Source organism: Bos javanicus, chromosome 21 (assembly GCF_032452875.1).
Source record: "Bos javanicus breed banteng chromosome 21, ARS-OSU_banteng_1.0, whole genome shotgun sequence".
Lineage (NCBI taxonomy): Eukaryota > Metazoa > Chordata > Mammalia > Artiodactyla > Bovidae > Bos > Bos javanicus.
The window spans coordinates 58,148,326-58,173,801 of record NC_083888.1 but is presented as its reverse complement, the minus strand read 5'-3'; the positions used below and the strand labels follow the sequence as shown (position 1 = coordinate 58,173,801).

At 51.1% G+C, this 25,476-nt stretch overlaps 2 protein-coding genes across 5 annotated transcripts; one reads left to right on the top strand and one right to left on the bottom strand.

Annotated features, from left to right (window-relative positions):
- Positions 1–396: 396 nt before the first annotated feature.
- Positions 397–2,568, top strand: LOC133234533 (interferon alpha-inducible protein 27-like protein 2). 2 transcript variants are annotated; one of them, XM_061395195.1, is made up of 4 exons: positions 402–479; positions 615–644; positions 1,404–1,565; positions 2,348–2,568. In XM_061395195.1, the coding sequence occupies exons 1-4, from the start codon at positions 473–475 to the stop codon at positions 2,548–2,550; spliced, it is 402 nt and encodes a 133-aa protein (XP_061251179.1). In that variant the 5' UTR covers positions 402–472; the 3' UTR covers positions 2,551–2,568. The 2 variants fall into 2 exon arrangements, with proteins under 2 accessions (XP_061251180.1, XP_061251179.1); XM_061395196.1 differs by lacking the exon at positions 615–644 and having other exon boundaries at positions 397–479.
- A 9,692-nt stretch (positions 2,569–12,260) lies between these two features.
- LOC133234531 (interferon alpha-inducible protein 27-like protein 2B) lies at positions 12,261–23,916 on the bottom strand. 3 transcript variants are annotated; one of them, XM_061395194.1, is made up of 8 exons: positions 23,764–23,916; positions 22,769–22,936; positions 21,174–21,302; positions 18,484–18,612; positions 15,793–15,921; positions 13,944–13,973; positions 12,990–13,151; positions 12,261–12,504 (listed from the first exon to the last, which is right to left on the bottom strand). In XM_061395194.1, exons 2-8 carry the CDS (start codon positions 22,890–22,892, stop codon positions 12,422–12,424), a joined length of 786 nt encoding a protein of 261 aa, XP_061251178.1. In that variant the 5' UTR covers positions 22,893–22,936; positions 23,764–23,916; the 3' UTR covers positions 12,261–12,421. The 3 variants fall into 3 exon arrangements, with proteins under 3 accessions (XP_061251178.1, XP_061251177.1, XP_061251176.1); XM_061395193.1 differs by having other exon boundaries at positions 22,769–22,918; positions 23,764–23,914; XM_061395192.1 differs by having other exon boundaries at positions 22,769–22,921; positions 23,764–23,913.
- Positions 23,917–25,476: the final 1,560 nt, after the last annotated feature.

Genomic DNA, 25,476 nt, shown 5'->3' with positions numbered 1-25,476 from the left:
GTGTGTGTGTGTGTGTGTGTGTGTGTGTGTGTGTGTGTGTGTTTTGCCGCGAACAACTCTTCTGTCATCAGGGGGCAAAATGTTACACTTGGAACCCCGGTCCACTTGCAGAGTCTTTTGGGTGTTTTAAGGTTCTTTTCCTTTTGGTGGAGCCACCAAACAAGAGAGAAACCCATTCGAGCTGGGGGCGGGGGGGCAACCACCGGTGGGTAGAAGAGAGCCGGAGGAGAGGGGCTGGTGAAGAGAAGGACCAGTGGGGTGAAGGTGGGAGCGGGCGAATAAGACCCCGGCGTAGGGATGGGAAGCTGGTGGGGGCGGGCGAACAGGCGAGCAGAAAATACTTTCCTGCGTCTAATTGGGGCAGAGATGCTGCGAGGGGCCGGCCGCGTCCCCATTGGTTCTTCGGACAATCACAGCACCTCCTGGAGCTTAGTCACTTCCTGAGCTCAGCTGCGGCGAAGAGGGCGTCACCATGATAAGTGAGTTTCTCCTTCCCATCAGGGGACGTCCTGGGCAGGGGGCGGCCCTCCCAGACCCCCACCCACCAAGGGCCAGAGGACTCGCTTCTTTCCCTCAATACTTCAACCAACTCTCTCTCTCTCCTCTCTCTCAAGAACGAGCGGCGGCCGCTGCGATCGGAGGAGGTGACTTCCCTGCGTCCCTGCATCCCTGCATCACCAGGCCTTCACCTGGCCCGGCCCGGGGATGGATGGGAGGCCTCAGAGAGCCCCCCCGCGCCCCCGCCCCCTCCACTCCCGGAGCCGCTGGGGTGACTCTTAGGGACCGAGAGCGGTATTCCCTAGGAAGAGGACCCCGCGATTCCCCCACGTAGCTGCTCCTCTAGTCCTTATATGTAAAAAGCATGTAGAGAAGATTTCATTTGAAAGGGTATTTGCTGCTAAAAACAGCAGTGGTTTATTGGTTTATTTCACCCCTACACTGATAGACGACTGAGCGACTTCACTTTCACTTTTCACTTTCATGCATTGGAGAAGGAAATGGCAACCCACTCCAGTGTTCTTGCCTGGAGAATCCCAGGGACGGCGGAGCCTGGTGGGCTGCCGTCTACAGGGTCGCACAGAGTCGGACACAACTGAAGTGACTTCGCAGTAGCAGTACACTGATACGCACACAGACCTGAAGCCCAGGGAGGGGTAGTGACTTCCCGGTTGTCACACAGCAAGTTAAAGACTCAAATAGGTGCCTCCCCTAAACTACTGTCCCTAGCTGGCTCCACAACTCCCCTCCCACACGTTTTTCTTTACCTTCGGACCCTTCTCCAAGCGGCTGTCTCGCGTCTGCTCCCAGCAGACAGTCCCCAGAAACTGTCAAGGATCCCTAAAGGGGGGTCCACTCCCCTGAGCCCATGTCCCCGACCCCTCAAAGCTCCTCTCTCCCTGCAGCCCTGGCCGTGGCGGCAGTGCCCGCGGTGCTGGGCGCTGTGGGCTTCACGGGGGCTGGAATCGCCGCCTCCTCCTTAGCGGCCAAGATGATGTCAGCGGCCGCCGTGGCCAATGGGGGCGGAGTTGCCGCCGGCAGCCTGGTGGCCACTCTCCAGTCCGTGGGTAAGGGTCCGGGCCGGATGCGGGGCGGGGGGAACAGAGCGGGCGGGGAGGGTCCGACCAGCACAAGAGTCTGCCCGAGGCTAAGCCTGCGGGAGGGCCGGCCGGTCCCTCCCCTCCAGTTTCGTGGTCCTCAATGTCCCTGGTTCTCCTTCTCTCCCTCACTGTTCTCCCTGAGTCCTGGGTGAGCCTTGCAGGCAGGAGTGGAGTGGAGGGGTGAGGGGGTCTTGGGAAAGAGAAGAAGGGAGGGATCCCAGGGTTTGTGATAGCTGGGCTCTAGGTCTTTGTTTTTGTTGTTTAATCGCTAAGTCATGTCCGGCTCTTTGTGACCCCATGGACTGTAGCCCACCAGGCTCCTCTGTCCTTGGAATTTCTCAGGCAAGAATGCCAGAGTGGGTTGCCATCTCCTTCTCCAGTGGATCTTCCCAACCCAGGAATCAAACCCGCGTCTCCTGCATTGGCAGTTTCTTTACCACAGAGCCACCAGGGAAGCGTGGGCTCTGGGTCTAGCCCTGCCCAAATCTGACATCTGAGTGGCCTTGGCAGGTCCCTTCCCCTCTCTGAGCCTCAGTGGGACCTGTCGCTTTTGGGGTCTGTGGCTGACTCTCCCATGAATTCACCCCCTTCTCTCTCTCAGCCACCTCTAGCTCCCTCTGCCCAAAGCAGAGCCCTGGGGGATTCAGGACCTAGAGAAGGCATCCACGTGGGATCTCTGGGCCTCAGGCCTTCTGAGGGGGTCCCAGCCACTGCACCCTTCCTGACCTCACCCTCTTTCTGTCCCACAGGGGCAGCTGGACTCTCCACATCATCCAACATCCTCCTGGGCTCCATTGGATCAGCTTTTGGGGCTTTGCTTGGAGGGGCCAAAAGGGCATCTCCTTCCCCTCCTCCAGGTGGACCCAGACCTGAAGGGGAGCAGCCAGGAGAAAACGTACCCCAAGTCGAACCTCCAAAATCTCCACTCGGGCCAGAGAAGCATGAGAAATAAAGATCATCTGCAGATGTACCTCTCTGTCTTCGCTCCTTGCAGCCCTGGGGCGGGGGGGTGGTGGAGGGGAGTGTGAGTTGTGAACTGGAAGTTTCGATTTCTCCCCATTCTCCTAACCTGATGCGCTTCCCAGGTGACTCAATGGTAAAGAATCCACCTGCCAATGCGGGAGACATGAGTGCAATCCCTGGGGTCAGGAAGATCCCCTGGAAAAAAGGATGTAGCCACCCACTCCTGCGTTCTTGCCTGGGAAATCCCATGGACAGAGGAGCCTGGTGGGCTACAGTCCATAGGGTTACAGAGTCGGACATGACTTGGTGACTGAACCACCACACTCCCAACCTGTCTTCTGGTGGGGGGCAGAAGGGGGTGGGCAGCTGATCAAGCACAGTATCACTTGGCAGGAGGCTCTCGTTGGTCCCCATCTTACAGAGCATGGGCTGTATAACCCAGGGCCATTCGTGGGCCATCGGTGGGTCTCAGTCTACCACTCACTTAATGATGCTTGAGTGCTTAGTTGCTCAGTTGTATCCAATTCTTTGCAACCGCCTGGACTAAAGCCCATCAGACCTCTCTGTCCATAGGGTTTCCCAAGCAAGAATACAGGGGTGGGTTGCTATTTTCTCCTCCAGGGGATCTTCCCCACCCAGGGATCAAACCCACGTCTCCATTGGCTCCTGAATTGGTAGGTAGATTCTTTACCACTGAGCCATTTAGGAGGTCACACTCAATAGTGGGGTTGACAGAGATTCCTAGGTAGGCAGAGATGAGGGGTATCCAGGATGCATATAGAGCCACTGACCCCAGATCCCTCTGCCCTTCCTCATTAATGGACACTGGACATCCAGAGTTGATCAGGGCACTGGCCTTTCTCAGAATGCTGTGGGGAGGCTGACCAGCAGACCACCAGGACAAGGAGAGTGCCGTGTGCCAAGTGTTACAGTGGGTACCTCGAGTGGAAGAGATGCGGTCAGGAGTGGTCCCTATGCTTTGTGTCTGGAAAATTGAAGGGGAACTGGCGTTTACCAGTTCCTCCCCTGGCGACAAGAGTTCTTGGTCTCCCCTGAGACTCTGTTCCCACCCAGAGTGAGCTCTCCCTTCCAGAGAGGCCTCATTCTCTGGAGTCTCTTTAAAGGAGGAGATAATCAGTTCTAAAACTGCTGCTCCTGACCCTATGAAGAAGGAGGGGATGCTTAGGACACAGGAAGCTGGAGAGAGTGTTACTCCCCCCAACAATAAGAAAAAGCCAGAAAACTTACAAAAGCATAACTTTCCTTGAACCCCTGAAAGAGCTGAAGAGGGGCCCACCAGATGGGCCTGAATTCTCAGGGAGGTCAGGTTCCTCCAAGGAGAGCCCTGGAGACCACCCTGGGCAGACCACAGGAGGGAGCTGAGGCCGGTGCAGAGGGGTGCAAGTTCAGCTGAAAGCCTTAACTGATGACTCAAGGGCAAGGATAGGCCTGCGTGAGTGCAGCGGGTCCTGGGGAGCTACAGTCACAAGGATGGATGCTTCAGGCCAGCCTGAAGGTTCTTCTCCCAGCGACACACTGGGTGCTCCCAAGAAAGACTGGAGGCAGGAGGACACCCAAGGAAAACGTCCCTCATTGAGGCAAGACTGGCAGAGGGGAGCTGCAGCCCCACCCCCTAGGGAACAAAAGCCTTATTCTGCAAGGGCAAGGAGACTAAACTGTAGTCCGCAGAGCACAGGTGAAGATCACTGTAGACGGGAAAGAAAAAGAGAGAGGAAAAAAAAAAAAACCTTTACCCCTGAAATTGGGGTGCTAAACTTTCTGGACTGGGATAGTAAGGCTCCGCCCACCACTGGGGCAGCAGGGGGAGGGGAACAGTAATCAGAAAACAGCGCCCCCAAGTCCAGGTCCACAGCCCTGCAAAGACTGAGACCCACTGGGGCCACAGAGAACCCCTCGGCCCTGGCCGCCAGGCGGGAAGGCCAGGGAACCCAGATGTGAAGTTGCTGGGTCACAGACGGCAGCCATAGGAACAAGAACTCCAAACCCCCAGCTGAACTCCTGATCAGATCGACCTCTTGCGCGGCAGTGCATGCGTGCTCAGTCATGCCAGACTCTGTGCAGGGGGGCGCAGGGGTCGAATCTGCGTCTTCTGCATTGGCAGGTGGATTCTTTATCACTGAGCCACGTGGGAAGCCCCCTCCTCGCCCCTCCCTCTCCTCCTCCCTGTCACTTCGTGCAGGGCCCGGAATAAATCCTGGTTCACCACTCTCTCCACTTCGCTAGAGCAACAGATCCTGTGGGAGCTTTGTCCAGGTCTCCCCAGCACTGGCTCCCAGGGCCTGCCCGCTGCTCCCCACTGCCAGGCCCTGCCCCTGGGGGCTACAAGACAGGCTGGAGGTGTCAGGTGTTTCCCCCCCACCCAGAATAGCCCCCAGCCAGGGACGGGTTTTAGTTTTGGGGGATAACTCCCCACCTCCAGAGGTCACATACCAGCACATACCAGCTAAACAGATCTTCAAGAGTTAAACAATCTTGGTTATTCTTTAGCTGTTACTGTTAACACTAACAAGTACTTGTAGCTAGACTTGCCCTTCACAAAGCTAAACAAAGCTAATTACTCTCTGACTTCAAATAAGTTGTATTCTGCCCCTGGCATTCTTCTCTCCCTACACTCTCTTGCAGCATTCTGCATTTCAAGGGGGGGATAAAAAAGGTCAGGAGACAATATGTTTAGGGACACCAGACCCAATTCCTCAATTGCCTAAATGCTGTGGCCATTTCGAAACCTTGCAAAAGGAGAAAGAATGATGATAGAAAACCTCTCCCTATTTTCAGAGAGGGCGTGCACAGTTCTTGAGGCTCTAGCCAACTGTGTTTCCCTTTTGCTCTTCAAAAATAAATAAATAAATAAAGCTGCTCTTTTCTTTTCCCTCCAAACTCTATCTCCATATTTCCTTTCCTCATCGGCAGACAGGGAGCCAAGATCTGGGAAACGCTACCCTGCACAAAGCCACGGGTCAAGGCCCTTGAGGGCAATCACGCAAACCAGCGGACAGTCCCTAATTCTGTAGCTTGTCAGGGAAAGCCTGGCACAACTTCAGTTTCCCTTTCCTTTTCAGTTTCCTTTTCTGCTAGAAAATTCCTATTTCCAAAGTCACTCAAGAGAGTCTGGCGGAGGCTGGCTGGACAAGGCTTGTAATTGTTTAAGTGTACCCCTCCCCACCCTCAGGTCTCTTCATCACTTTGAAATTATTTGAGTTATTATGAAAGCTATTTTATCTCCCTGAACACAAGCTGATTGCTTGAGCAGGCAGCAGGGACAGAGCTGATGGGCAGCGAGCCAGGTAAAGGCTCCAGATCTCCTGGAGATAATGCACCAAGAAAATGTGAGTTATGGAAAGAAGCCTGTCTTCAATAGCAGCTGGAGTCAGGGACTTGGGTTCGTGTCTTACAGGTTCTTTCAACATTGTCTATGAAAACAGGGGCGGCAGTGTGACCTTTCTTGGAATAGTGTGTGGATTTTCTGTGATGCGTCACGCGCAGTGTCTTAACCAGAGTAAATACATTTTTACTGTTGTTTGCTGCTGCTCTTGTCCCAGTGCTTTTAGAATTGCTCTGGGGGTAAGAGACACCGAGTTTGGTCTCTGAGTCGGAAGATCCCCTGGAGGAGGAAATGCCAACCCACTCCAGTATTCTTGCCTGCAGAATCCCGTGATCGGAGGAGCCTGATGGGTTGCAGTCCATAGGGTCTCAAAGAGTCAGAGACGACTTAGCATGCATGCATGAACATGGGGGTGCTTAGGGTGCCCCAGAGGTGTCTCGGACATTGCTGGGGGGACTCAGGAGGACAGAGGGTGGGGCTCCAAAGAAACAGAAGCCCTTTCCTCCCTCCCCCAATGCAGATCCTATGGTCGTCTTGGCACTTCAGTCCGTATCCTGCCTGGGCCCGCTACCCTCCCCCCACCTCCCTTTTCCACAGTCTCAGACCAGCCATGGGGCCCGTTTGGTTCCTCGAGTCTCTCGGGGGATGGGTGAGCCAGTGGTGAGGCTGTGGTTCTGTCAGAGGATGAGGATGAGTGCCCCAGGGCTGGGGGGAAAGAGGTGAGAGGGCCAGAGATGCCAGGGTTGGGGGAGGGACTTACATCCGCTTCCCTTCCATATCAGATTTCCCAGGTGTCTCAGCAGTAAAGAGTCTGTCTGAATGCAAGAGACATAAGAGACACGGGTTTGATCCCTGAGTTGGGAAGATCCCCTGGAGGAGGGCATGGCAACCCACTCCAGTATTCTTGCCTGGAGAATCCCATGGGCAGAGAAGCCTGTCGGGCTACAGTCCATAGGGGTTCAAAGAGTTGGATGAATGAGCACAAACCCTTTCATGTTTGAGCCTTCACAGATGTCGCATCATTGCAATAACAATAGAAATGAAGTTTCTTTCCTCTCCTGAGAACAAGGGAAGTAAGGAGAACAGGGAGCAGGCTAGAGGAGAAACGTAAACAGGCCTGAAAGAGTTAATCAGCCCCACTTTTAATAGTTACTAATCTGTAGTGTCTGACTCAATCTGTCCTTCAGAAAGCTAACCTATCACCCCCATACTATGTAAACCCGGGGTCCCCAAATCTCTGGGGTCTAATGCCTGATGATCTGAGGTGGAGCTGATGTAACAATAATAGAAATAAAGTACACAATAAATGTAATGCACTTTAATCATCTCCAAACCATCACCCACCCCATTGGCCCATGGAAAACTTGTCTTCCATGTAAACCATCCCTGGTGCCATAAAGGCTGGGGACAGCTGATGTAAGTTATATCCTGCACTTGGTATTTGCTTTCTTTGCACTCTCTTATCTGATCTGATAGCAAATCACCCCTTATAGCTGTTTGTATTTCAGAAAGAAGGTCACAGGTCAATAACCCAGAGATAAATGGATCCAATTACTGGGCTGCCTGACACCAGCTGTGACTGTTTTGAAATAATTCAAGAAGAACAATGCAAGACATTCATTACTTTGAGCCAATCGTTTACCCTAAAACCACAAGACCCAGGCTACATCAGTTCAGTTCAGTTCAGTCACTCAGTCGTGTCCAAGTCTTTGCAACCCCATGGACTGCAGCACGCCAGGCCTCGCTGTCCATCACCAACTCCCAGAGTTTATTCACACTCATGTCCATTGAGTCAGTGATGCCATTCAACCAACCATCTCATCCTCTGTGGTCCCCTTCTCCTGCCTTCAATCTTTCCCAGCATCAGGGTCTTTTCCAGGGATTCAGTTCTTCACATCAGTTGGCCAAAGTATTGGAGTTTCAGCTTCAGCCATCAGTCCTTCCAATGAATATTCAAGGTTCATTTCCTTTAGGATGGAGTAGTTTGATCTCCTTGCAGTCCAAGGGACTCTCAAGAATTTTCTCCAACACCACAGTTCAAAAGCATCAACTCTTCGGTGCTCAGCTTTCTTTATACATAACTTCTTTAAATTTAAACTCTACATAGGAGGAGGGCACAGCTCTTGAGGCGATAGCCTGCTGTGTTCTCCCATTGCCTGGTAGAGGAATAAAGCCATCTTTCGATTTCCTCCAAACTCTATCTCCGTATTTCTTTTTTTTTAAATTGGGATATAGCTGATTAGCAATGTGATAGTTTCAGGTGAACAGTGAAAGGTCTCAGCCATACATACACATGTATCCGTTCTCCCGCAAACTCTCCTGCTATCCAGGCTGCCATATAACCTTGAGCAGAGTTCCATGTGCTATACAGTAAGTCCTTGTTGGCTATCCATTTTAAATATAGCAGTGTGTACGTGTCCATCCCAAACTCCCTAACTATCCCTTTCCCTCAACCTTCCCTGCTGGCAACCATGTTTGTCCTCTGTGAGTCTGTTTTGTACATAAATTCATTTGTGTATTTTCTTTTCAGTTTGCACATATAAGGGATGTCACGTGATCTCTCTCCTTCTCCGTCGGATTTCACTCAGTGTGACAATCTCTAGGTCCATTGATGTTGCTGCAAATGACATCATTTCATAATTTTTAATGGCTGAGTGTATGTGTACATCTTCTTTATCCATTCCTCTGTCAATGGACACTTAGGTTGCTTCCATGTCTTGACTTTTAAACAGTGCTGCAACGAACATTGAGGTGAATGTATCCTTTTGGATCATGTTTTTCTGTCTCTTCAGCATCAGCGGACAAGGAGTCAGGAATTTGGCAACACCATGGCAGGCTTTGCCACAGGAGTGGCTCTCGTCAACTTGGAGACTGCATGAGGTCTGGATGAACCTTTCAACAGGCACCTCCTTCCAGATGTCAGAACATGAGCAATTTCTTTTCTTGGGCTGGTCTGATTCCCAGTCCTCCCTCCGTTTTGGCTTTTGTAGGCTAGCTACAGCATTCTCAGTTCCTGTCAGTGAGGAAGACGGAGGGTCTCAACCCATGTAAGGAGACTCTCATTCTCAGTTTGAAGCTCCCGGTGTCTCCTGGCCCAGGGACCTCACCTCACCAAAACGAAACTTCCAGGAGTCTGCCAGAGGGGACTAGCTGGGGGCCTGCCTGCTTCCTAAATAGACTTTCAGCCAGCCCTCTTGCTGCCAGTCCACCTTACTGCCAACCTGCAGTAGCACACACCACTCTGATGTCCAAGGTTCTGGAGTCCTAAGGGCATAGTTGCCTCTTTTTCCCTTTATCCACTGACACCCTAAGATTCAACTTTGTTGGGACTGCCAAGTGGAGCCCCAGGTCTGTGTGATTTCCGCCTCCTAAATTATGTTACTGTCATCTTCTCTCCCAGCCTGTTTTTTGATATGGGTTTAAGCCTATCTTCAGTCCTTTCCTGTTGTTTTAGTGGGATTTTGAGAAGGAACAGGTAAAAGTAACTCTCTTTATTGGGTTGATTTCTCTATTACTTGCGATCAAAAGATTCCCCCGTGTTCATGAGAATATACGTTTGCTTATTGTAAAAGAAGCCCTCTTGACCTAAACATGAGCGGTTTCTTTCTCTGTTACTCAGTCACATAAGAGCCGGAATGGTGGTTCAGCTCAGGGAGGCCCAGACTCCTGCAGTCTTGTTGCTCTGCCTTCCTCAAAATGCTGCTGTCATCTGCAGGGTGGAGGATGGTCATCCCCCCTGACGACAGCAGAGCCCATGGGAAGAGGCCAAGGGGCAAGGCAAAGCCCCCCACTCCCCTTAAGGGCATGCCCAGAAAGTTGCATACATTTCCACTCACTTCCCACTGGCCAGACCCAGTCCTGTGAGCGCTTCACTGCAAGAGGACTGAGAATGCAGTCCTTGGCTGGGAATCATGTACCAACCAAAGATCAGGGCTCTGATTTTTGCCAGCAGCAAAGAGTAGTCCTCTGCCATGTTGATGAAGACAGGAAGCCATCCTAGCTAGATTCCCACAGTGGGAATTTGCCCTGCCTCCTCATGCCCTACTGGAACTGTACAACTCAGACGGGACTCAGACCCAGCCAAAACCCAAGTTGGGACTTGAATCCACTGTCTTTTAATCAAGATCACACACCTGGTCTCAGGACTTAAGGAAGCTCGGGTTCCTTATATTTCAGCACAGAAGGAATTCGGCAACAGGCAAAGTGATAGGTAACAATGGATTTATTTAGAGAGAGACATATTCAATAGACAGACTATGGGCTCTCTCAGAAGGCAAGAAGCTGTGAAATATGGGGTGGTTAATTTTTTAAAAAAATTTTACTTATTTATGACTGTGCTGGGTCTTCACTGCTGTTTGGGGGCTTTCTCTAGTTGCTGTGAGCAGGGGCTACTCTGCTTGTTGGGAACTGAGATCCTGGCAGGCTGCTGATGGCTCCAAGGAGAGGGTGTTCAGCGGGTGTGGGGCCTGTGATAGGGTCACAGTCATATTGAAAACCCTTCAGCATTTCTCCAAAACCCTCTGGGTAGAATTCAAGCTCCCCTTCCCCAATATGCCTACTATGGTCTGAATGTTTGTACCCCTCTGAGAAATGGAGCATTTCCTGCCATATCAATAAACAAGGATGTCACAGTCGTCAGTGATTCCAGCCCTCCAGGGCAGCTAGGAAGGAGAAGGATACCTGCTCTGTCTGGCCGCATTCGGGCTGCAGCCCGTCCCTACAGTGAGCACTGAGGAACTTGAGATGTGAAAAACAGAGGAGACTGGCCCCAGATAGCTGAGATGCATATGAAACAGATGATTTCAGTGAGCCCAGACGCTTGCATCTTCCCATAACATTGAAAAGCCCCATGCACAGAAAAGCACTAAATTTCTTAACTTGAGATATCTCGTTTCCTTTAATTCACAACAATACTTCTGATGTTCAGACTACCTCCCCTCTGTTACAAGCTTCTATGTAACCTGATTCCTCCCCTCACCTTCTCGGGGCAGTTCTCTCAGAGTTACTTGAGATGCTGTCTCCTGGGCTTGAAGTCCTAAAATTGCCACCAAATAAAACCCAACTCTCAACTTTTAGGTTCTGACTTTTTAAAGCTGACAATGTCTTTATAAAAGAGGCCATAGAGTGCTCTTCTGCCCCTGCCATCATGTGAGGATCCAGAGAAAACTCAGTCACCTAGGAACCGATATCTGCTGTAGCCTAGATCTCTGATTTCCCAGCCTCTAGTACTATGAGAAATAAATTTCCATTGTTTATAAGCTGCCCATTTGATAGTGTTTTTGTTACAGCAGCCTGAACGGACTAAGACAGTACTGTTCTGTGCTTCCTTCTGGGCATGCCCAGAGCCCTGGGCTGGCCCGTGGTGTCATCAGAGGCCAGCATCAGCGGACCAATGCCTGGTGGTCCATCCACCCAGCCACTAGGAGTGCTGCCTCGGGAAGGCCAAATTCCCTAGCACCAAGCCCAGTGCCTCTCCAACAGCACATGCTCAAAGATTTCGTGGCAAGGAGGACTGAATCAACCCCTAAGTGAATTTTCTGATGTTTTGGAATGGAACCCATCCTGCTGATAAGGAGTTTCTAAAAGGCCTTATACTGGGGTGAGAAGGGTAGTTAGGGACCAAGGCCCTGAAGCGGAAAGATCAGTGCGGTGTGCTAAGTCACTTCAGTCGTAAATGGCTCTTTGTAACCCTATGGACTGTAGCCTGCCAGGCTTCTCTGTCCATGGGATTTCCCAGCAAGAATACAGGAGTGGGTTGCCATTTCCTCCTCCAGGGGAATCTTTCCAAGCCAGGGATTGAACCCGCATCTCTTATGTCTCCTGCATTGCCAGGCGGGTTCTTTACCACTAGCGCCACTAGCTGGGAAGTCAGGCCCCTCTGACAAACTAGGTTTCTTTTCTAGCTGTTGGGGGAGAAGAAAAGCCAAAACACCGGACTTTGTCTTCGGAAGGAAGCGGTGACATCCTGAGGTCCTTGCTTTCTGAGCCTGAGGCAGGCCACTTAGGAAACAGCTATGGGTAGGGTGCCTGCAAATGAAGCTCCAAAGAGGGAGTGCCCTTGCATTCCATTCCTGACTTTGCACAGGCACTGTGCCTAACACCCACCCTAGCTGAGACCTTGGAGTTTATTTAAATGAGCTCCCCAAATAGAGAAGGGTCAATGCAGACCCAGAGTGGAGGTGACCCCTTGGGGTCACACACAGCCCTAAGCCAGGCAGGGGGAACCTCCAGTCTTCACATTTAGACTCAGTCCAACTCTGGGCACCCCAACACCATGTCACTCTAAGAGTGGTGAGCCTTCCCCCCAAATGACTTCAGGCCAACAAGAAGGAAGGGACCCAGAGGCGTGGCACAACTCATTTTGTTTTGTTTCCACAACTCGTTTTTATTTCTCATTTTCCTCTGGGGGTGCAGCGTTTGGCACTTGTCACCCCAGGACTGGGTCCCTCACTGCATCAGGCTGGCGGGCAGGACCCCACCTGGTCCTCTTCTCTGCCGAGGGAGCGACAGGGGACTGTTACAGGCCCAAAAATTTGGACACGAGGGTGGACCCAGCGATGCCCACCAAGAGTTTGGATGACAGGCAGAGTCCGCTTGCTCCTGGGGGAGAAGCAGAGGGTGAGTAGAGTGGGGTGGGCAGGCTCAGGGGCGTCAGGCCCAGAGATCCCACCCTGAACCCTCCTCTTTTTCCCTAGCCCCTAAGGATCTCTGTTTGCGGGAGTGCTGCTGCAGGCAGGTACTCAAAGGCATGAACTCCGGTGATGAAGTCAAGAGCTGGGAGTTGCCTCCCACTCCAGGGAAGAAAGCTGAACCCCAGGTGGGGCAGAGATGCTCCAGCTAACCCAGAAAATCTGCTTTGGGCGGAGTCAGCCTGATCCCAGAACAGCTGCAGGCCAGAGCATCTTCCCTCCTTCCTATATCTGCTTCAGAGAAACCCAGAGAGAGAGAGGGACCACGGAGGCAATACTAAGGGACAGGCAGACTGGGGCTTACTGGGGCTGAGGTCAGGGCCAGAGGCACTGAGGCTCCGAGGCTCCTGTCCTTCTCCCTCAGCTCTACGAGCAAGCCATGCGGGGGACACTTACCCACGGACTGGAGCGTGGCCACCAGGCTGCCGGCGGCAACTCCACCCCCATTGGCGATGGCAGATATTGACATCATCTTGGCCGCCAAGGAGGAGGCAGTGATTCCTGCACTGGTGAAGCCCACCGCGCTAAGCACCATGGGCACAGCCGCCACGGTGGAAGCTGAACAGGGAGAGGAGCTAGAATGAGGGGGTGATGGATATCCCCCTCCAAACATACACATGACATCAAGCCTGGGGGGCTTTGGGAGGTCTGGAGAAGGTTAAGTCTGAGCTTGGGAGAGACTCCAGGAGGCGTGGTCAGCAGTCAGGAGTCCAGGGAAGCCCCAGCTGATGGGGAAAGCAGAGGGAAGGGCTGTGGGGTCGCCGGGAGCACGGTGCTGGCTCTCAGCAGGACCTTCCTCGGGAAAGGGCTCAGTTTCTGCCTTAGTAAGATGCCGGAACTGGGGAGGGGGAGGGGGACATTTGCAAGCTTCCTGTCTTTGCTGAGGAAATCTTTAAGCAAATTTTACCGAGGGCCCAGCATAAAGCAAGGAACACATTCTGAGCCCCACTTGAGTCCCAACTCTGGGCCTCCACGGCATAGCCGCAGAGCCCTTGGAAGCCAGAGCCACTGGGCTTCTCAGTGCATCTCGTGTGTCCAAACTGTGCACATGTGTCATCCTGCGTAGTCCTCACGGTAACCCTGAAAGAGCAGGCTTGGCATGTCTTTCACGAGGAAAGCTGAGCGCAGAGGATTTCAAAGCCACATCCAAGGTCACACGGTAAAGGGTCTGCAAGAAACCTGGGCCCCGGGGGCTGCCTCCACACGAGTTTCCATGGAAACTCCTCATTCTCATTCCAGGGCCTCCTCCCCTACCATGGACAGGAGGCCTGGGGCAGGCTGGGGCAGGTACAAGGCCAGTACCAGGGCCTGGGGACAGACAAGGGCAAGCCTGGCCTGGCAGAGACTCACCTCCGCCCACCACAGCTGCAGCAGCCTTGGCTGGAAACCAAAAGAACATTCTGTGAATTGACCTACACTGGCCACCACCCCTCCACTCCCTGAGCCCACAGTCCACCTACTCGGAGGGGGCTGCCCAGCCTGGGAGACACAGGAAGGAAGGAACCTGCCTGCTTCACCCAGAGAAGTGGGATTTCCTAAGAAGCGGCTCTCTGGGCCCTGATGTTAGTTCATCTGAAAGAGGGTCAGTATTTTATGAATGTGGAGTGAAAATGTTAGTCACTCAGTTGTGTCCGACTCTTTGCAACCCCATGGACTGTAGCCTGCCAGGCTCCTCTGTCCATGGAAATCTCCAGGCAAGAATACCGAAGTGGGTAGCCATTCCCTTCTCTATGGAATTTTCTGACCCAGGGATTGAACCCAGTTCTCCTGCACTGCAAGCAGATTCTTTACCAACTAAGCCACCAGGGACGTCCTTGAGTGTGGAAGTCAGAGGTATTATATGACCTTCTCCAATCATCCAGAGAAAGCTCTTCAGACAGCAGTAAATCCTCACATAGAGAGACATGTTTCAGTTTGCAGGACTTAACTGAAATCTGGGCAAACACTGTTGAATGCTTGAGTGCTACTTGAGAACAGTGCTGGAACGCCTTGAATGCTCCTGATTCTTCAAGGCCACACCTGTTGCCTCCTCCTCTGGAAGGCTGCCCCAGACTCTCCCAATCAGAACCATCCTTGCTTTCCTGTGGCTGGAGCCATTCACAGCACGGGACCATGGTTCCCTGAAACAGAGTTCCTGGAACTCCCTGGCAGAGGTCCTAGCCTGTGGCAGCCATAGAAGCCAAGACTGCAATCTTTGGGGCCAGTGGGGACCAGGAGTTCTAAAAACAGCAAGGTGTGCAGGAGTGAGCTCAGCCAACCTCCCAAGAAGAGAGCTTTGGGGTGGCAGTTAAGCAAGTAAAGAAGGTATGAAAATCAAACCCTAAGTGACCAGTAGAGCTTCCCTGGTGGCTCAGTGGTAAGGCATCTGCCTGCCAATGCAGGAGATGTGGGTTTGGTCCCTGGGTTGGGCAGATACTTTGGAGAAGGAAATGGCAACCCACTTCCATATTCTTGCCTGGAAAATCCCACGGACAGAGGAGCTTGGTGGGCCCCAGGCCATGGGGTTGCAAAAGAGTCGGACGTGACTGAGCGATTAAACAACAACAAAGTGACCAGTGAGCCACCTGGCTGGGGTATGGAACTGGAGACTCAAGGATCGAGAGCCCATTAGAGTGTTTGAAGCTCAGTGTTACTGTTAGGGAGGAGAGAGGACGACAAGCGTGGCGTGCCTGGGCCCCGAAGCACAGACAGTCCAGAGGAGAGGGTGCTGTGTCTCTTATGGTCTGTCTGCTGGGCTCACCCAGTGGATACCCTCGGGGAGAGGGGCCTGGCCCTTCTGGGCTTTTCAGAACCTCCTCTGCCCCGAGGCTTCCTCCCAGGCCTAGGCCCCTACATTTCTATTCTACTTCCTGTCCCAAGCTCGGATGCAGCCATCCACCCCACCTCCCAGCCCAGGGCCCTTGGACAATGGTTCCTTCATTTGTAAATAAGAGGCCATATCATCATCCTCTGGGGTTGTTATGAGAATTAAATGAATTGCCAAATGCCAAGTGCTAACCTTAGAATATCACAGCATTTGATAAAAAGTAGTAGTTTTGATTATTTCATCTTATGAATTGCTTCTCATACGCTGAGGAGTCCTCTTATTTCTGATCAAAAGGAAGGATTACCAGCTGTGGCCAAGGTCCTAACTTTCTTGTCCCACTCCCGTGCTGAGTGGGAGTCCAAGGAGGGGTATGTATCACTCAGGGCTAGTTACCTCCTACTGGCAAAGTGCTCAGGGCCGCAGCGGGGGATCCGAGCAGGAAGGAGCCTTTCAGCGTCCCCACCAAGGATCCCAGGGTAGACGTGGCCCCCGCCAGGGCAGTGCTGGATGGCAGAGTGAGCCCTGAGAAAGAACAGAGGGTGAATGCACAGGAGTCAGAGGTCAGAGGTCAGGCCGCCCTGTCCCACTGCCACTTCCATCTTGTACTATTTGCATTGGCAGAGGGGGAGCGATCCCGGGGGTCCACCCCAGGGCACAGAAAGGTGGGTGATGGTGGGTGCGCATGGCAGCACTTCGTGTAGCAGCTGGAAGCAAGGGGCACAGGCTCACCTATCGACCTGATGGGCTCAAAAGCAAAGTTCTCGGGGTGGGGTTGGGGGGAGAGCGATAAAATGAGATATTCCACACACTCTTCTATGCGTAAATTAAAAAGCGTGCAAACAAAAAGCAGCACCTATTTTGCAAAAATGTAGATGAAAAACACTGGAAATAGAACTGCCATACAACCCAGCAATCCCACTGCTGGGCATGCACACCGAGGAAACCAGAATTGAAAGAGACACGTGTACCCCAATGTTCATCGCAGCACTGTTTATAATAGCCAGGACATGGAAGCAACCTAGATGTCCATCAGCAGATGAATGGATAAGAAAGCTGTGGTACATATACACAATGGAGTATTACTCAGCCATTAAAAAGAATACATTTGAATCAGTTCTAATGAGGTGGATGAAACTGGAGCCTATTATACAGAGTGAAGTAAGCCAGAAAGAAAAACACCAATACAGTATACCAACGCATATATATGGAATTTAGAAAGATGGTAACGACAACCCTGTATGTGAGACAGCAAAAGAGACACAGGTGTATAGAACAGTCTTTTGGACTCTGTGGGAGAGGGAGAGGGGAGATGATTTGGGAGAATGGCATTAAAACATGTATAATATCATATAAAAAATAATTTAAACTATTTAGAAACACTATGGTATAAGTTAGATGAAAGAGCAAAAATAAATAAATAAAATTCAAAAAAAGAAAAGCAGACGCACGTTCAACATATTAGAAAGGTTGACTTGGGGAAGGGGAATTGCAGACAAAAGGCAAGATAAAAAGCGAGACTAATAAAACCAAAGATGGGGCTTGCAAGAAGGAAATGGACCTGAATTGAAGAATTCTGTTCAAATCAATGCTCTGGATTTGAAACCTAGCAGGACAAACTTACAAAAAGCTGGCTGGTCACTGAGGTAAAATATAAAGGAGTTAAATTCTAGGGGTGTATCCCTGGGGAAATGAGAGCCTGAGAATGGGTCCCAGCCACAGGGTCCCTTAGTCTAGATGGGAGAGGCAAGGGATCCAGATCGCCGGTACCACCACCCCACCTCCCCCATGTTCCGCATGTTAGAGTCCTGCCTCCCTCTGGCCCTTCTCAGAGAGAAGGATGCTTGAGTGCTACTTGAGAACAGTGCTGGAACGCCTTGAATGCTCCTGATTCTTCAAGGCCACACCTGTTGCCTCCTCCTCTGGAAGGCTGCCCCAGACTCTCCCAATCAGAACCATCCTTGCTTTCCTGTGGCTGGAGCCATTCACAGCACGGGACCATGGTTCCCTGAAACAGAGTTCCTGGAACTCCCTGGCAGAGGTCCTAGCCTGTGGCAGCCATAGAAGCCAAGACTGCAATCTTTGGGGCCAGTGGGGACCGGGAGTTCTAAAAACAGCAAGGTGTGCGGGAGTGAGCTCAGCCAACCTCCCAAGAAGAGAGCTTTGGGGTGGCAGTTAAGCAAGTAAAGAAGGTATGAAAATCAAACCCTAAGTGACCAGTAGAGCTTCCCTGGTGGCTCAGTGGTAAGGCATCTGCCTGCCAATGCAGGAGATGTGGGTTTGGTCCCTGGGTTGGGCAGATACTTTGGAGAAGGAAATGGCAACCCACTTCCATATTCTTGCCTGGAAAATCCCATGGACAGAGGAGCTTGGTGGGCCCCAGGCCATGGGGTTGCAAAAGAGTCGGACATGACTGAGCGATTAAACAACAACAAAGTGACCAGTGAGCCACCTGGCTGGGGTATGGAACTGGAGACTCAAGGATCGAGAGCCCATTAGAGTGTTTGAAGCTCAGTGTTACTGTTAGGGAGGAGAGAGGACGACAAGCGTGGCGTGCCTGGGCCCCGAAGCACAGACAGTCCAGAGGAGAGGGTGCTGTGTCTCTTATGGCCTGTCTGCTGGGCTCACCCAGTGGATACCCTCGGGGAGAGGGGCCTGGCCCTTCTGGGCTTTTCAGAACCTCCTCTGCCCCGAGGCTTCCTCCCAGGCCTAGGCCCCTACATTTCTATTCTACTTCCTGTCCCAAGCTCGGATGCAGCCATCCACCCCACCTCCCAGCCCAGGGCCCTTGGACAATGGTTCCTTCATTTGTAAATAAGAGGCCATATCATCATCCTCTGGGGTTGTTATGAGAATTAAATGAATTGCCAAATGCCAAGTGCTAACCTTAGAATATCACAGCATTTGATAAAAAGTAGTAGTTTTGATTATTTCATCTTATGAATTGCTTCTCATACGCTGAGGAGTCCTCTTATTTCTGATCAAAAGGAAGGATTACCAGCTGTGGCCAAGGTCCTAACTTTCTTGTCCCACTCCCGTGCTGAGTGGGAGTCCAAGGAGGGGTATGTATCACTCAGGGCTAGTTACCTCCTACTGGCAAAGTGCTCAGGGCCGCAGCGGGGGATCCGAGCAGGAAGGAGCCTTTCAGCGTCCCCACCAAGGATCCCAGGGTAGACGTGGCCCCCGCCAGGGCAGTGCTGGATGGCAGAGTGAGCCCTGAGAAAGAACAGAGGGTGAATGCACAGGAGTCAGAGGTCAGAGGTCAGGCCGCCCTGTCCCACTGCCACTTCCATCTTGTACTATTTGCATTGGCAGAGGGGGAGCGATCCCGGGGGTCCACCCCAGGGCACAGAAAGGTGGGTGATGGTGGGTGCGCATGGCAGCACTTCGTGTAGCAGCTGGAAGCAAGGGGCACAGGCTCACCTATCGACCTGATGGGCTCAAAAGCAAAGTTCTCGGGGTGGGGTTGGGGGAGAGCGATAAAATGAGATATTCCACACACTCTTCTATGCGTAAATTAAAAAGCGTGCAAACAAAAAGCAACACCTATTTTGCAAAAATGTAGATGAAAAACACTGGAAATAGAACTGCCATACAACCCAGCAATCCCACTGCTGGGCATGCACACCGAGGAAACCAGAATTGAAAGAGACACGTGTACCCCAATGTTCATCGCAGCACTGTTTATAATAGCCAGGACATGGAAGCAACCTAGATGTCCATCAGCAGATGAATGGATAAGAAAGCTGTGGTACATATACACAATGGAGTATTACTCAGCCATTAAAAAGAATACATTTGAATCAGTTCTAATGAGGTGGATGAAACTGGAGCCTATTATACAGAGTGAAGTAAGCCAGAAAGAAAAACACCAATACAGTATACTAACGCATATATATGGAATTTAGAAAGATGGTAACGACAACCCTGTATGTGAGACAGCAAAAGAGACACAAGTGTATAGAACAGTCTTTTGGACTCTGTGGGAGAGGGAGAGGGGAGATGATTTGGGAGAATGGCATTAAAACGTGTATAATATCATATAAAAAATAATTTAAACTATTTAGAAACACTATGGTATAAGTTAGATGAAAGAGCAAAAATAAATAAATAAAATTTAAAAAAAGAAAAGCAGACGCACGTTCAACATATTAGAAAGGTTGACTTGGGGAGGGGGAATTGCAGACAAAAGGCAAGATAAAAAGCGAGACTAATAAAACCAAAGATGGGGCTTGCAAGAAGGAAATGGACCTGAATTGAAGAATTCTGTTCAAATCAATGCTCTGGATTTGAAACCTAGCAGGACAAACTTACAAAAAGCTGGCTGGTCACTGAGGTAAAATATAAAGGAGTTAAATTCTAGGGGTGTATCCCTGGGGAAATGAGAGCCTGAGAATGGGTCCCAGCCACAGGGTCCCTTAGTCTAGATGGGAGAGGCAAGGGATCCAGATCGCCGGTACCACCACCCCACCTCCCCCATGTTCCGCATGTTAGAGTCCTGCCTCCCTCTGGCCCTTCTCAGAGAGAAGGATGCTTGAGTGCTACTTGAGAACAGTGCTGGAACGCCTTGAATGCTCCTGATTCTTCAAGGCCACACCTGTTGCCTCCTCCTCTGGAAGGCTGCCCCAGACTCTCCCAATCAGAACCATCCTTGCTTTCCTGTGGCTGGAGCCATTCACAGCACGGGACCATGGTTCCCTGAAACAGAGTTCCTGGAACTCCCTGGCAGAGGTCCTAGCCTGTGGCAGCCATAGAAGCCAAGACTGCAATCTTTGGGGCCAGTGGGGACCGGGAGTTCTAAAAACAGCAAGGTGTGCAGGAGTGAGCTCAGCCAACCTCCCAAGAAGAGAGCTTTGGGGTGGCAGTTAAGCAAGTAAAGAAGGTATGAAAATCAAACCCTAAGTGACCAGTAGAGCTTCCCTGGTGGCTCAGTGGTAAGGCATCTGCCTGCCAATGCAGGAGATGTGGGTTTGGTCCCTGGGTTGGGCAGATACTTTGGAGAAGGAAATGGCAACCCACTTCCATATTCTTGCCTGGAAAATCCCACGGACAGAGGAGCTTGGTGGGCCCCAGGCCATGGGGTTGCAAAAGAGTCGGACATGACTGAGCGATTAAACAACAACAAAGTGACCAGTGAGCCACCTGGCTGGGGTATGGAACTGGAGACTCAAGGATCGAGAGCCCATTAGAGTGTTTGAAGCTCAGTGTTACTGTTAGGGAGGAGAGAGGACGACAAGCGTGGCGTGCCTGGGCCCCGAAGCACAGACAGTCCAGAGGAGAGGGTGCTGTGTCTCTTATGGCCTGTCTGCTGGGCTCACCCAGTGGATACCCTCGGGGAGAGGGGCCTGGCCCTTCTGGGCTTTTCAGAACCTCCTCTGCCCCGAGGCTTCCTCCCAGGCCTAGGCCCCTACATTTCTATTCTACTTCCTGTCCCAAGCTCGGATGCAGCCATCCACCCCACCTCCCAGCCCAGGGCCCTTGGACAATGGTTCCTTCATTTGTAAATAAGAGGCCATATCATCATCCTCTGGGGTTGTTATGAGAATTAAATGAATTGCCAAATGCCAAGTGCTAACCTTAGAATATCACAGCATTTGATAAAAAGTAGTAGTTTTGATTATTTCATCTTATGAATTGCTTCTCATACGCTGAGGAGTCCTCTTATTTCTGATCAAAAGGAAGGATTACCAGCTGTGGCCAAGGTCCTAACTTTCTTGTCCCACTCCCGTGCTGAGTGGGAGTCCAAGGAGGGGTATGTATCACTCAGGGCTAGTTACCTCCTACTGGCAAAGTGCTCAGGGCCGCAGCGGGGGATCCGAGCAGGAAGGAGCCTTTCAGCGTCCCCACCAAGGATCCCAGGGTAGACGTGGCCCCCGCCAGGGCAGTGCTGGATGGCAGAGTGAGCCCTGAGAAAGAACAGAGGGTGAATGCACAGGAGTCAGAGGTCAGAGGTCAGGCCGCCCTGTCCCACTGCCACTTCCATCTTGTACTATTTGCATTGGCAGAGGGGGAGCGATCCCGGGGTCCACCCCAGGGCACAGAAAGGTGGGTGATGGTGGGTGCGCATGGCAGCACTTCGTGTAGCAGCTGGAAGCAAGGGGCACAGGCTCACCTATCGACCTGATGGGCTCAAAAGCAAAGTTCTCGGGGTGGGGTTGGGGGGAGAGCGATAAAATGAGATATTCCACACACTCTTCTATGCGTAAATTAAAAAGCGTGCAAACAAAAAGCAACACCTATTTTGCAAAAATGTAGATGAAAAACACTGGAAATAGAACTGCCATACAACCCAGCAATCCCACTGCTGGGCATACACACCGAGGAAACCAGAATTGAAAGAGACACGTGTACCCCAATGTTCATCGCAGCACTGTTTATAATAGCCAGGACATGGAAGCAACCTAGATGTCCATCAGCAGATGAATGGATAAGAAAGCTGTGGTACATATACACAATGGAGTATTACTCAGCCATTAAAAAGAATACATTTGAATCAGTTCTAATGAGGTGGATGAAACTGGAGCCTATTATACAGAGTGAAGTAAGCCAGAAAGAAAAACACCAATACAGTATACCAACGCATATATATGGAATTTAGAAAGATGGTAACGACAACCCTGTATGTGAGACAGCAAAAGAGACACAGGTGTATAGAACAGTCTTTTGGACTCTGTGGGAGAGGGAGAGGGGAGATGATTTGGGAGAATGGCATTAAAACATGTATAATATCATATAAAAAATAATTTAAACTATTTAGAAACACTATGGTATAAGTTAGATGAAAGAGCAAAAATAAATAAATAAAATTCAAAAAAAAGAAAAGCAGACGCACGTTCAACATATTAGAAAGGTTGACTTGGGGAGGGGGAATTGCAGACAAAAGGCAAGATAAAAAGCGAGACTAATAAAACCAAAGATGGGACTTGCAAGAAGGAAATGGACCTGAATTGAAGAATTCTGTTCAAATCAATGCTCTGGATTTGAAACCTAGCAGGACAAACTTACAAAAAGCTGGCTGGTCACTGAGGTAAAATATAAAGGAGTTAAATTCTAGGGGTGTATCCCTGGGGAAATGAGAGCCTGAGAATGGGTCCCAGCCACAGGGTCCCTTAGTCTAGATGGGAGAGGCAAGGGATCCAGATCGCCGGTACCACCACCCCACCTCCCCCATGTCCCGCATGTTAGAGTCCTGCCTCCCTCTGGCCCTTCTCAGAGAGAAAGCCAGGGCAGATGCCCAAGGGGAAGGACAGGGGAGGGAGACGGGCTGAGGGTGATGCCACTCTCCCCGCCCCAGGCTCCTAGAGCAGGACCCTGTGTGCTCCCTGGCGACCCGACACCCGGCCCCCTACCAGTCCCTAGCAGGAACACTCACCCAGCGAAGAAAGTCTTGCCAAGACGCTGCTGGAGGCCGCCCCGCCCACTTTGGCCAGGCTCCCTGCAGACAGTATCTTGGAAGCCAGGTTAGAGGCTAAGCGGACAGCCTTGGTGAATTCCATGGCACCAAAACTGACCAGCACCAAACCTGCTGAAAGAGTGGAACCTGGATGGGGGATAGTGACACCAGAACTGGGGACATGTCCACTGCCCTGGAAAATCTCAAGGGGCTCCAGCGGGGAGAGAGGCTGCTCTGAGCTTGTGGAGAATGCGGGCTTGGGAAGGGCCCAAAGATATGGTGTTGGGGTGACAGAGTGAGGGGAAGGCAGATGGGGGAGGTGGAAGGAGATTTTACTTCCTGAGGTGGTCTGCTTCCCTCCTCCCAAAACTCAGGTTTCTAGAACGCCCTTAAACCTCCATGGAGTCATTTAAAAGGTGCCAGAATTAGGAAATCAGAAACAATCACGTTTTTAAGGCATATGCCACGGGTCAAGTTGGTCAAGCTCTTGTTCTCATGCCCTCTCCTTACTAACTCAACGAGAAGAAGGAAATTATCATCCCCATTTTATGATGAGAAAACCCTGGCACAGAGAGGGTAAGTGACTCATCCAAGGTCACACAGCTTTGCTTGGCAAAGTACACGGGAACTGATACAGGTCTCGGGGCTTCCAAAGCATGGGCTTGGAGTGGCTCTGATTCGCTTCCTCCTATTGCTTGTCTCTTCGCCTGCCCATCTCACCCCCACCCAGCCTCAAGCCTTGAGGGTCACTCGGGCACGGATGAGGCTCACTGCTCCCAGAGTCCAAGAGCCCAGGGACAGGTAGAGGTTTAAGTCCCTTCCCTCTGGAGACCCAGCTTCTCTGACTGCAGCCGCCCAGATGAGATTCCCCAGTGGATCCACAGGGGTCTCCCCTACAGTCACCAGGCCCACCAGCTCCCTGAGGGTGGGGGCCGCAGGAAGGAGCAGCCCCTGCCCACCCCTCCCTGCCTTACCCAGCAGAGCAGACTTTCTGAAGACGTGGACCAGAACCAGGACCTGGACCTGATCTCGAGCTTGGCTGAGTTCAGGGAAGATCTGAAGCAGGCCGTTTACAGCAGCTTTGGAGATAACAGAGGAAGAGCTCCCACGGGATGCAGGCAGCCAATGAGATAGCTTTCATTTTCTCAGGAAAACGAAAGTCACAACTGATTTTCTCTTGTCTTGATAAGCCCACAGAACCCTTTGGATGCTTCCTGGACACCCCTCCCCCATGTCCTGTGCTTTAGCTCTTCTCCGAAGTTCCGAGATAATAGTAGCTGATGCTAATTTCCTGAATTTTTCAAACGCTAAAACCACCACCTAAAACCACCACTGAATGGAAGAAATTAACTACTGGATGATCCTGCGCTCGTAGCCCCCAGACTTACTAGTGCCTAAGGGTTGATCCCCATCAGTGAATCAGAGAATTGTGTAGGAGCTGATCAAATACCCTGGCCACCTCTCCCTCACCTGGCCTTTAAAAATACTTCACTGAACCGTTCAGGGAGTTTAAGTTTTGGGGGCACAAGCCACTCGCTCTCCTTGCACTGCCCTGCCACATACCTTTCTCTGCTTCAAACTCCAAAGTTTGGGTTTGTTTGGCCTCCCTGTTGGCCTGGGGCCCATGAACTTGTGTTTGAGAACACCTTCCGCAAAGGACCAACTGTTTACTACACAGATCAACTTTCTAACCACTTCCTGCTCCCCAGATCTTGCCAAATGCCATTTAATTTCTCTGCTGCCTTTACTACAAATTGTTAAAAGAGTTGTAGACAATTGGTCTCCTCTTTTTCACCTTACTCTTTAAATATATAATATGAAATATTACAGAACATGAAATACTTTCAGGCATCCAAAAAGCTATAGATAATAAAAAACAAACACTTCTTCACCCACCCCTGAGCTCAAGACTTCATAATGTTACAGATACAATCTACGTGACCTGAGAATCCCTTCTCATGTTCCTACTTTCTCTGCCTTCTCACAGGTAGTCACCCTTGAGAATTTAGGGTTGATTAGTCCCAGGCAAGGGACTTCCCAGGTGGCACTAGTGGTAAAGAATCCGACTGCCAATGCAAGAGATGCAAGAGACACAGTTTCCATTCCTGGGTTAGGAAGATCCCCTGGAGGAGGAAATGGCAACCTGCTCTAGTATTCTTGGCTGGAAGATTCCATGGACAGAAGAGCCTGAGGGGCTACAGTCCATGGGGTCAAAGAGTCGGACACTAAGCGCACACACACGGATTGCCGGGCATGGATTTATATTTTTAACACATATGAATATTAAATGTGTAATTTTCTTGGAATTGATTGAATGTTCATTGTTGTTTCAATTGGGGTTCAAAGACAGGGAACGTGTCAATCACATGCCAAGAACCTTGACCACGTAACCTCTGTTGGAACACTATGCTAAGAAATGAGAAAACTAGTTTTCAAAGAAGTAGAATAATGAGTTAGGGAGTTGAGATTGGAGAGGAAAGGGAGAAGGAGAAGGAGAGAACTAGAGAGGCTTGGTGGCCAGTGCTTTCCTCCAAGTCCCAAGGGTGACAGGAGGGTGAGTGGTTCTCCCGGCTGGACCTCAGTGGGACCCCCTTGGAAAGCTTGACGAGACTCCCGTGAAATCTGAGGGAAGCAATGACACGTGTCTCACTTGGGTCTACAAAGACTAAAGGCAGGAAACTGGTGGG

Coding starts and splice junctions, on each gene's coding strand:
- LOC133234531 (XM_061395194.1), bottom strand. CDS start 22,892: ATGGAATTCACCAAGGCTGTCCGCTTAGCCTCTAACCTGGCTTCCAAG. Junction 18,613..21,173: donor GAGCACTTTGCCAGTAGGAG/GTAACTAGCCCT, acceptor GTTCTTTCTCAG/GGCTCACTCTGCCATCCAGC. Junction 12,505..12,989: donor GGCCACGCTCCAGTCCGTGG/GTAAGTGTCCCC, acceptor CTTCTCCCCCAG/GAGCAAGCGGACTCTGCCTG.
- LOC133234533 (XM_061395195.1), top strand. Junction 645..1,403: donor GGCCGCTGCGATCGGAGGAG/GTGACTTCCCTG, acceptor CTCTCCCTGCAG/CCCTGGCCGTGGCGGCAGTG. Junction 1,566..2,347: donor GGCCACTCTCCAGTCCGTGG/GTAAGGGTCCGG, acceptor TCTGTCCCACAG/GGGCAGCTGGACTCTCCACA.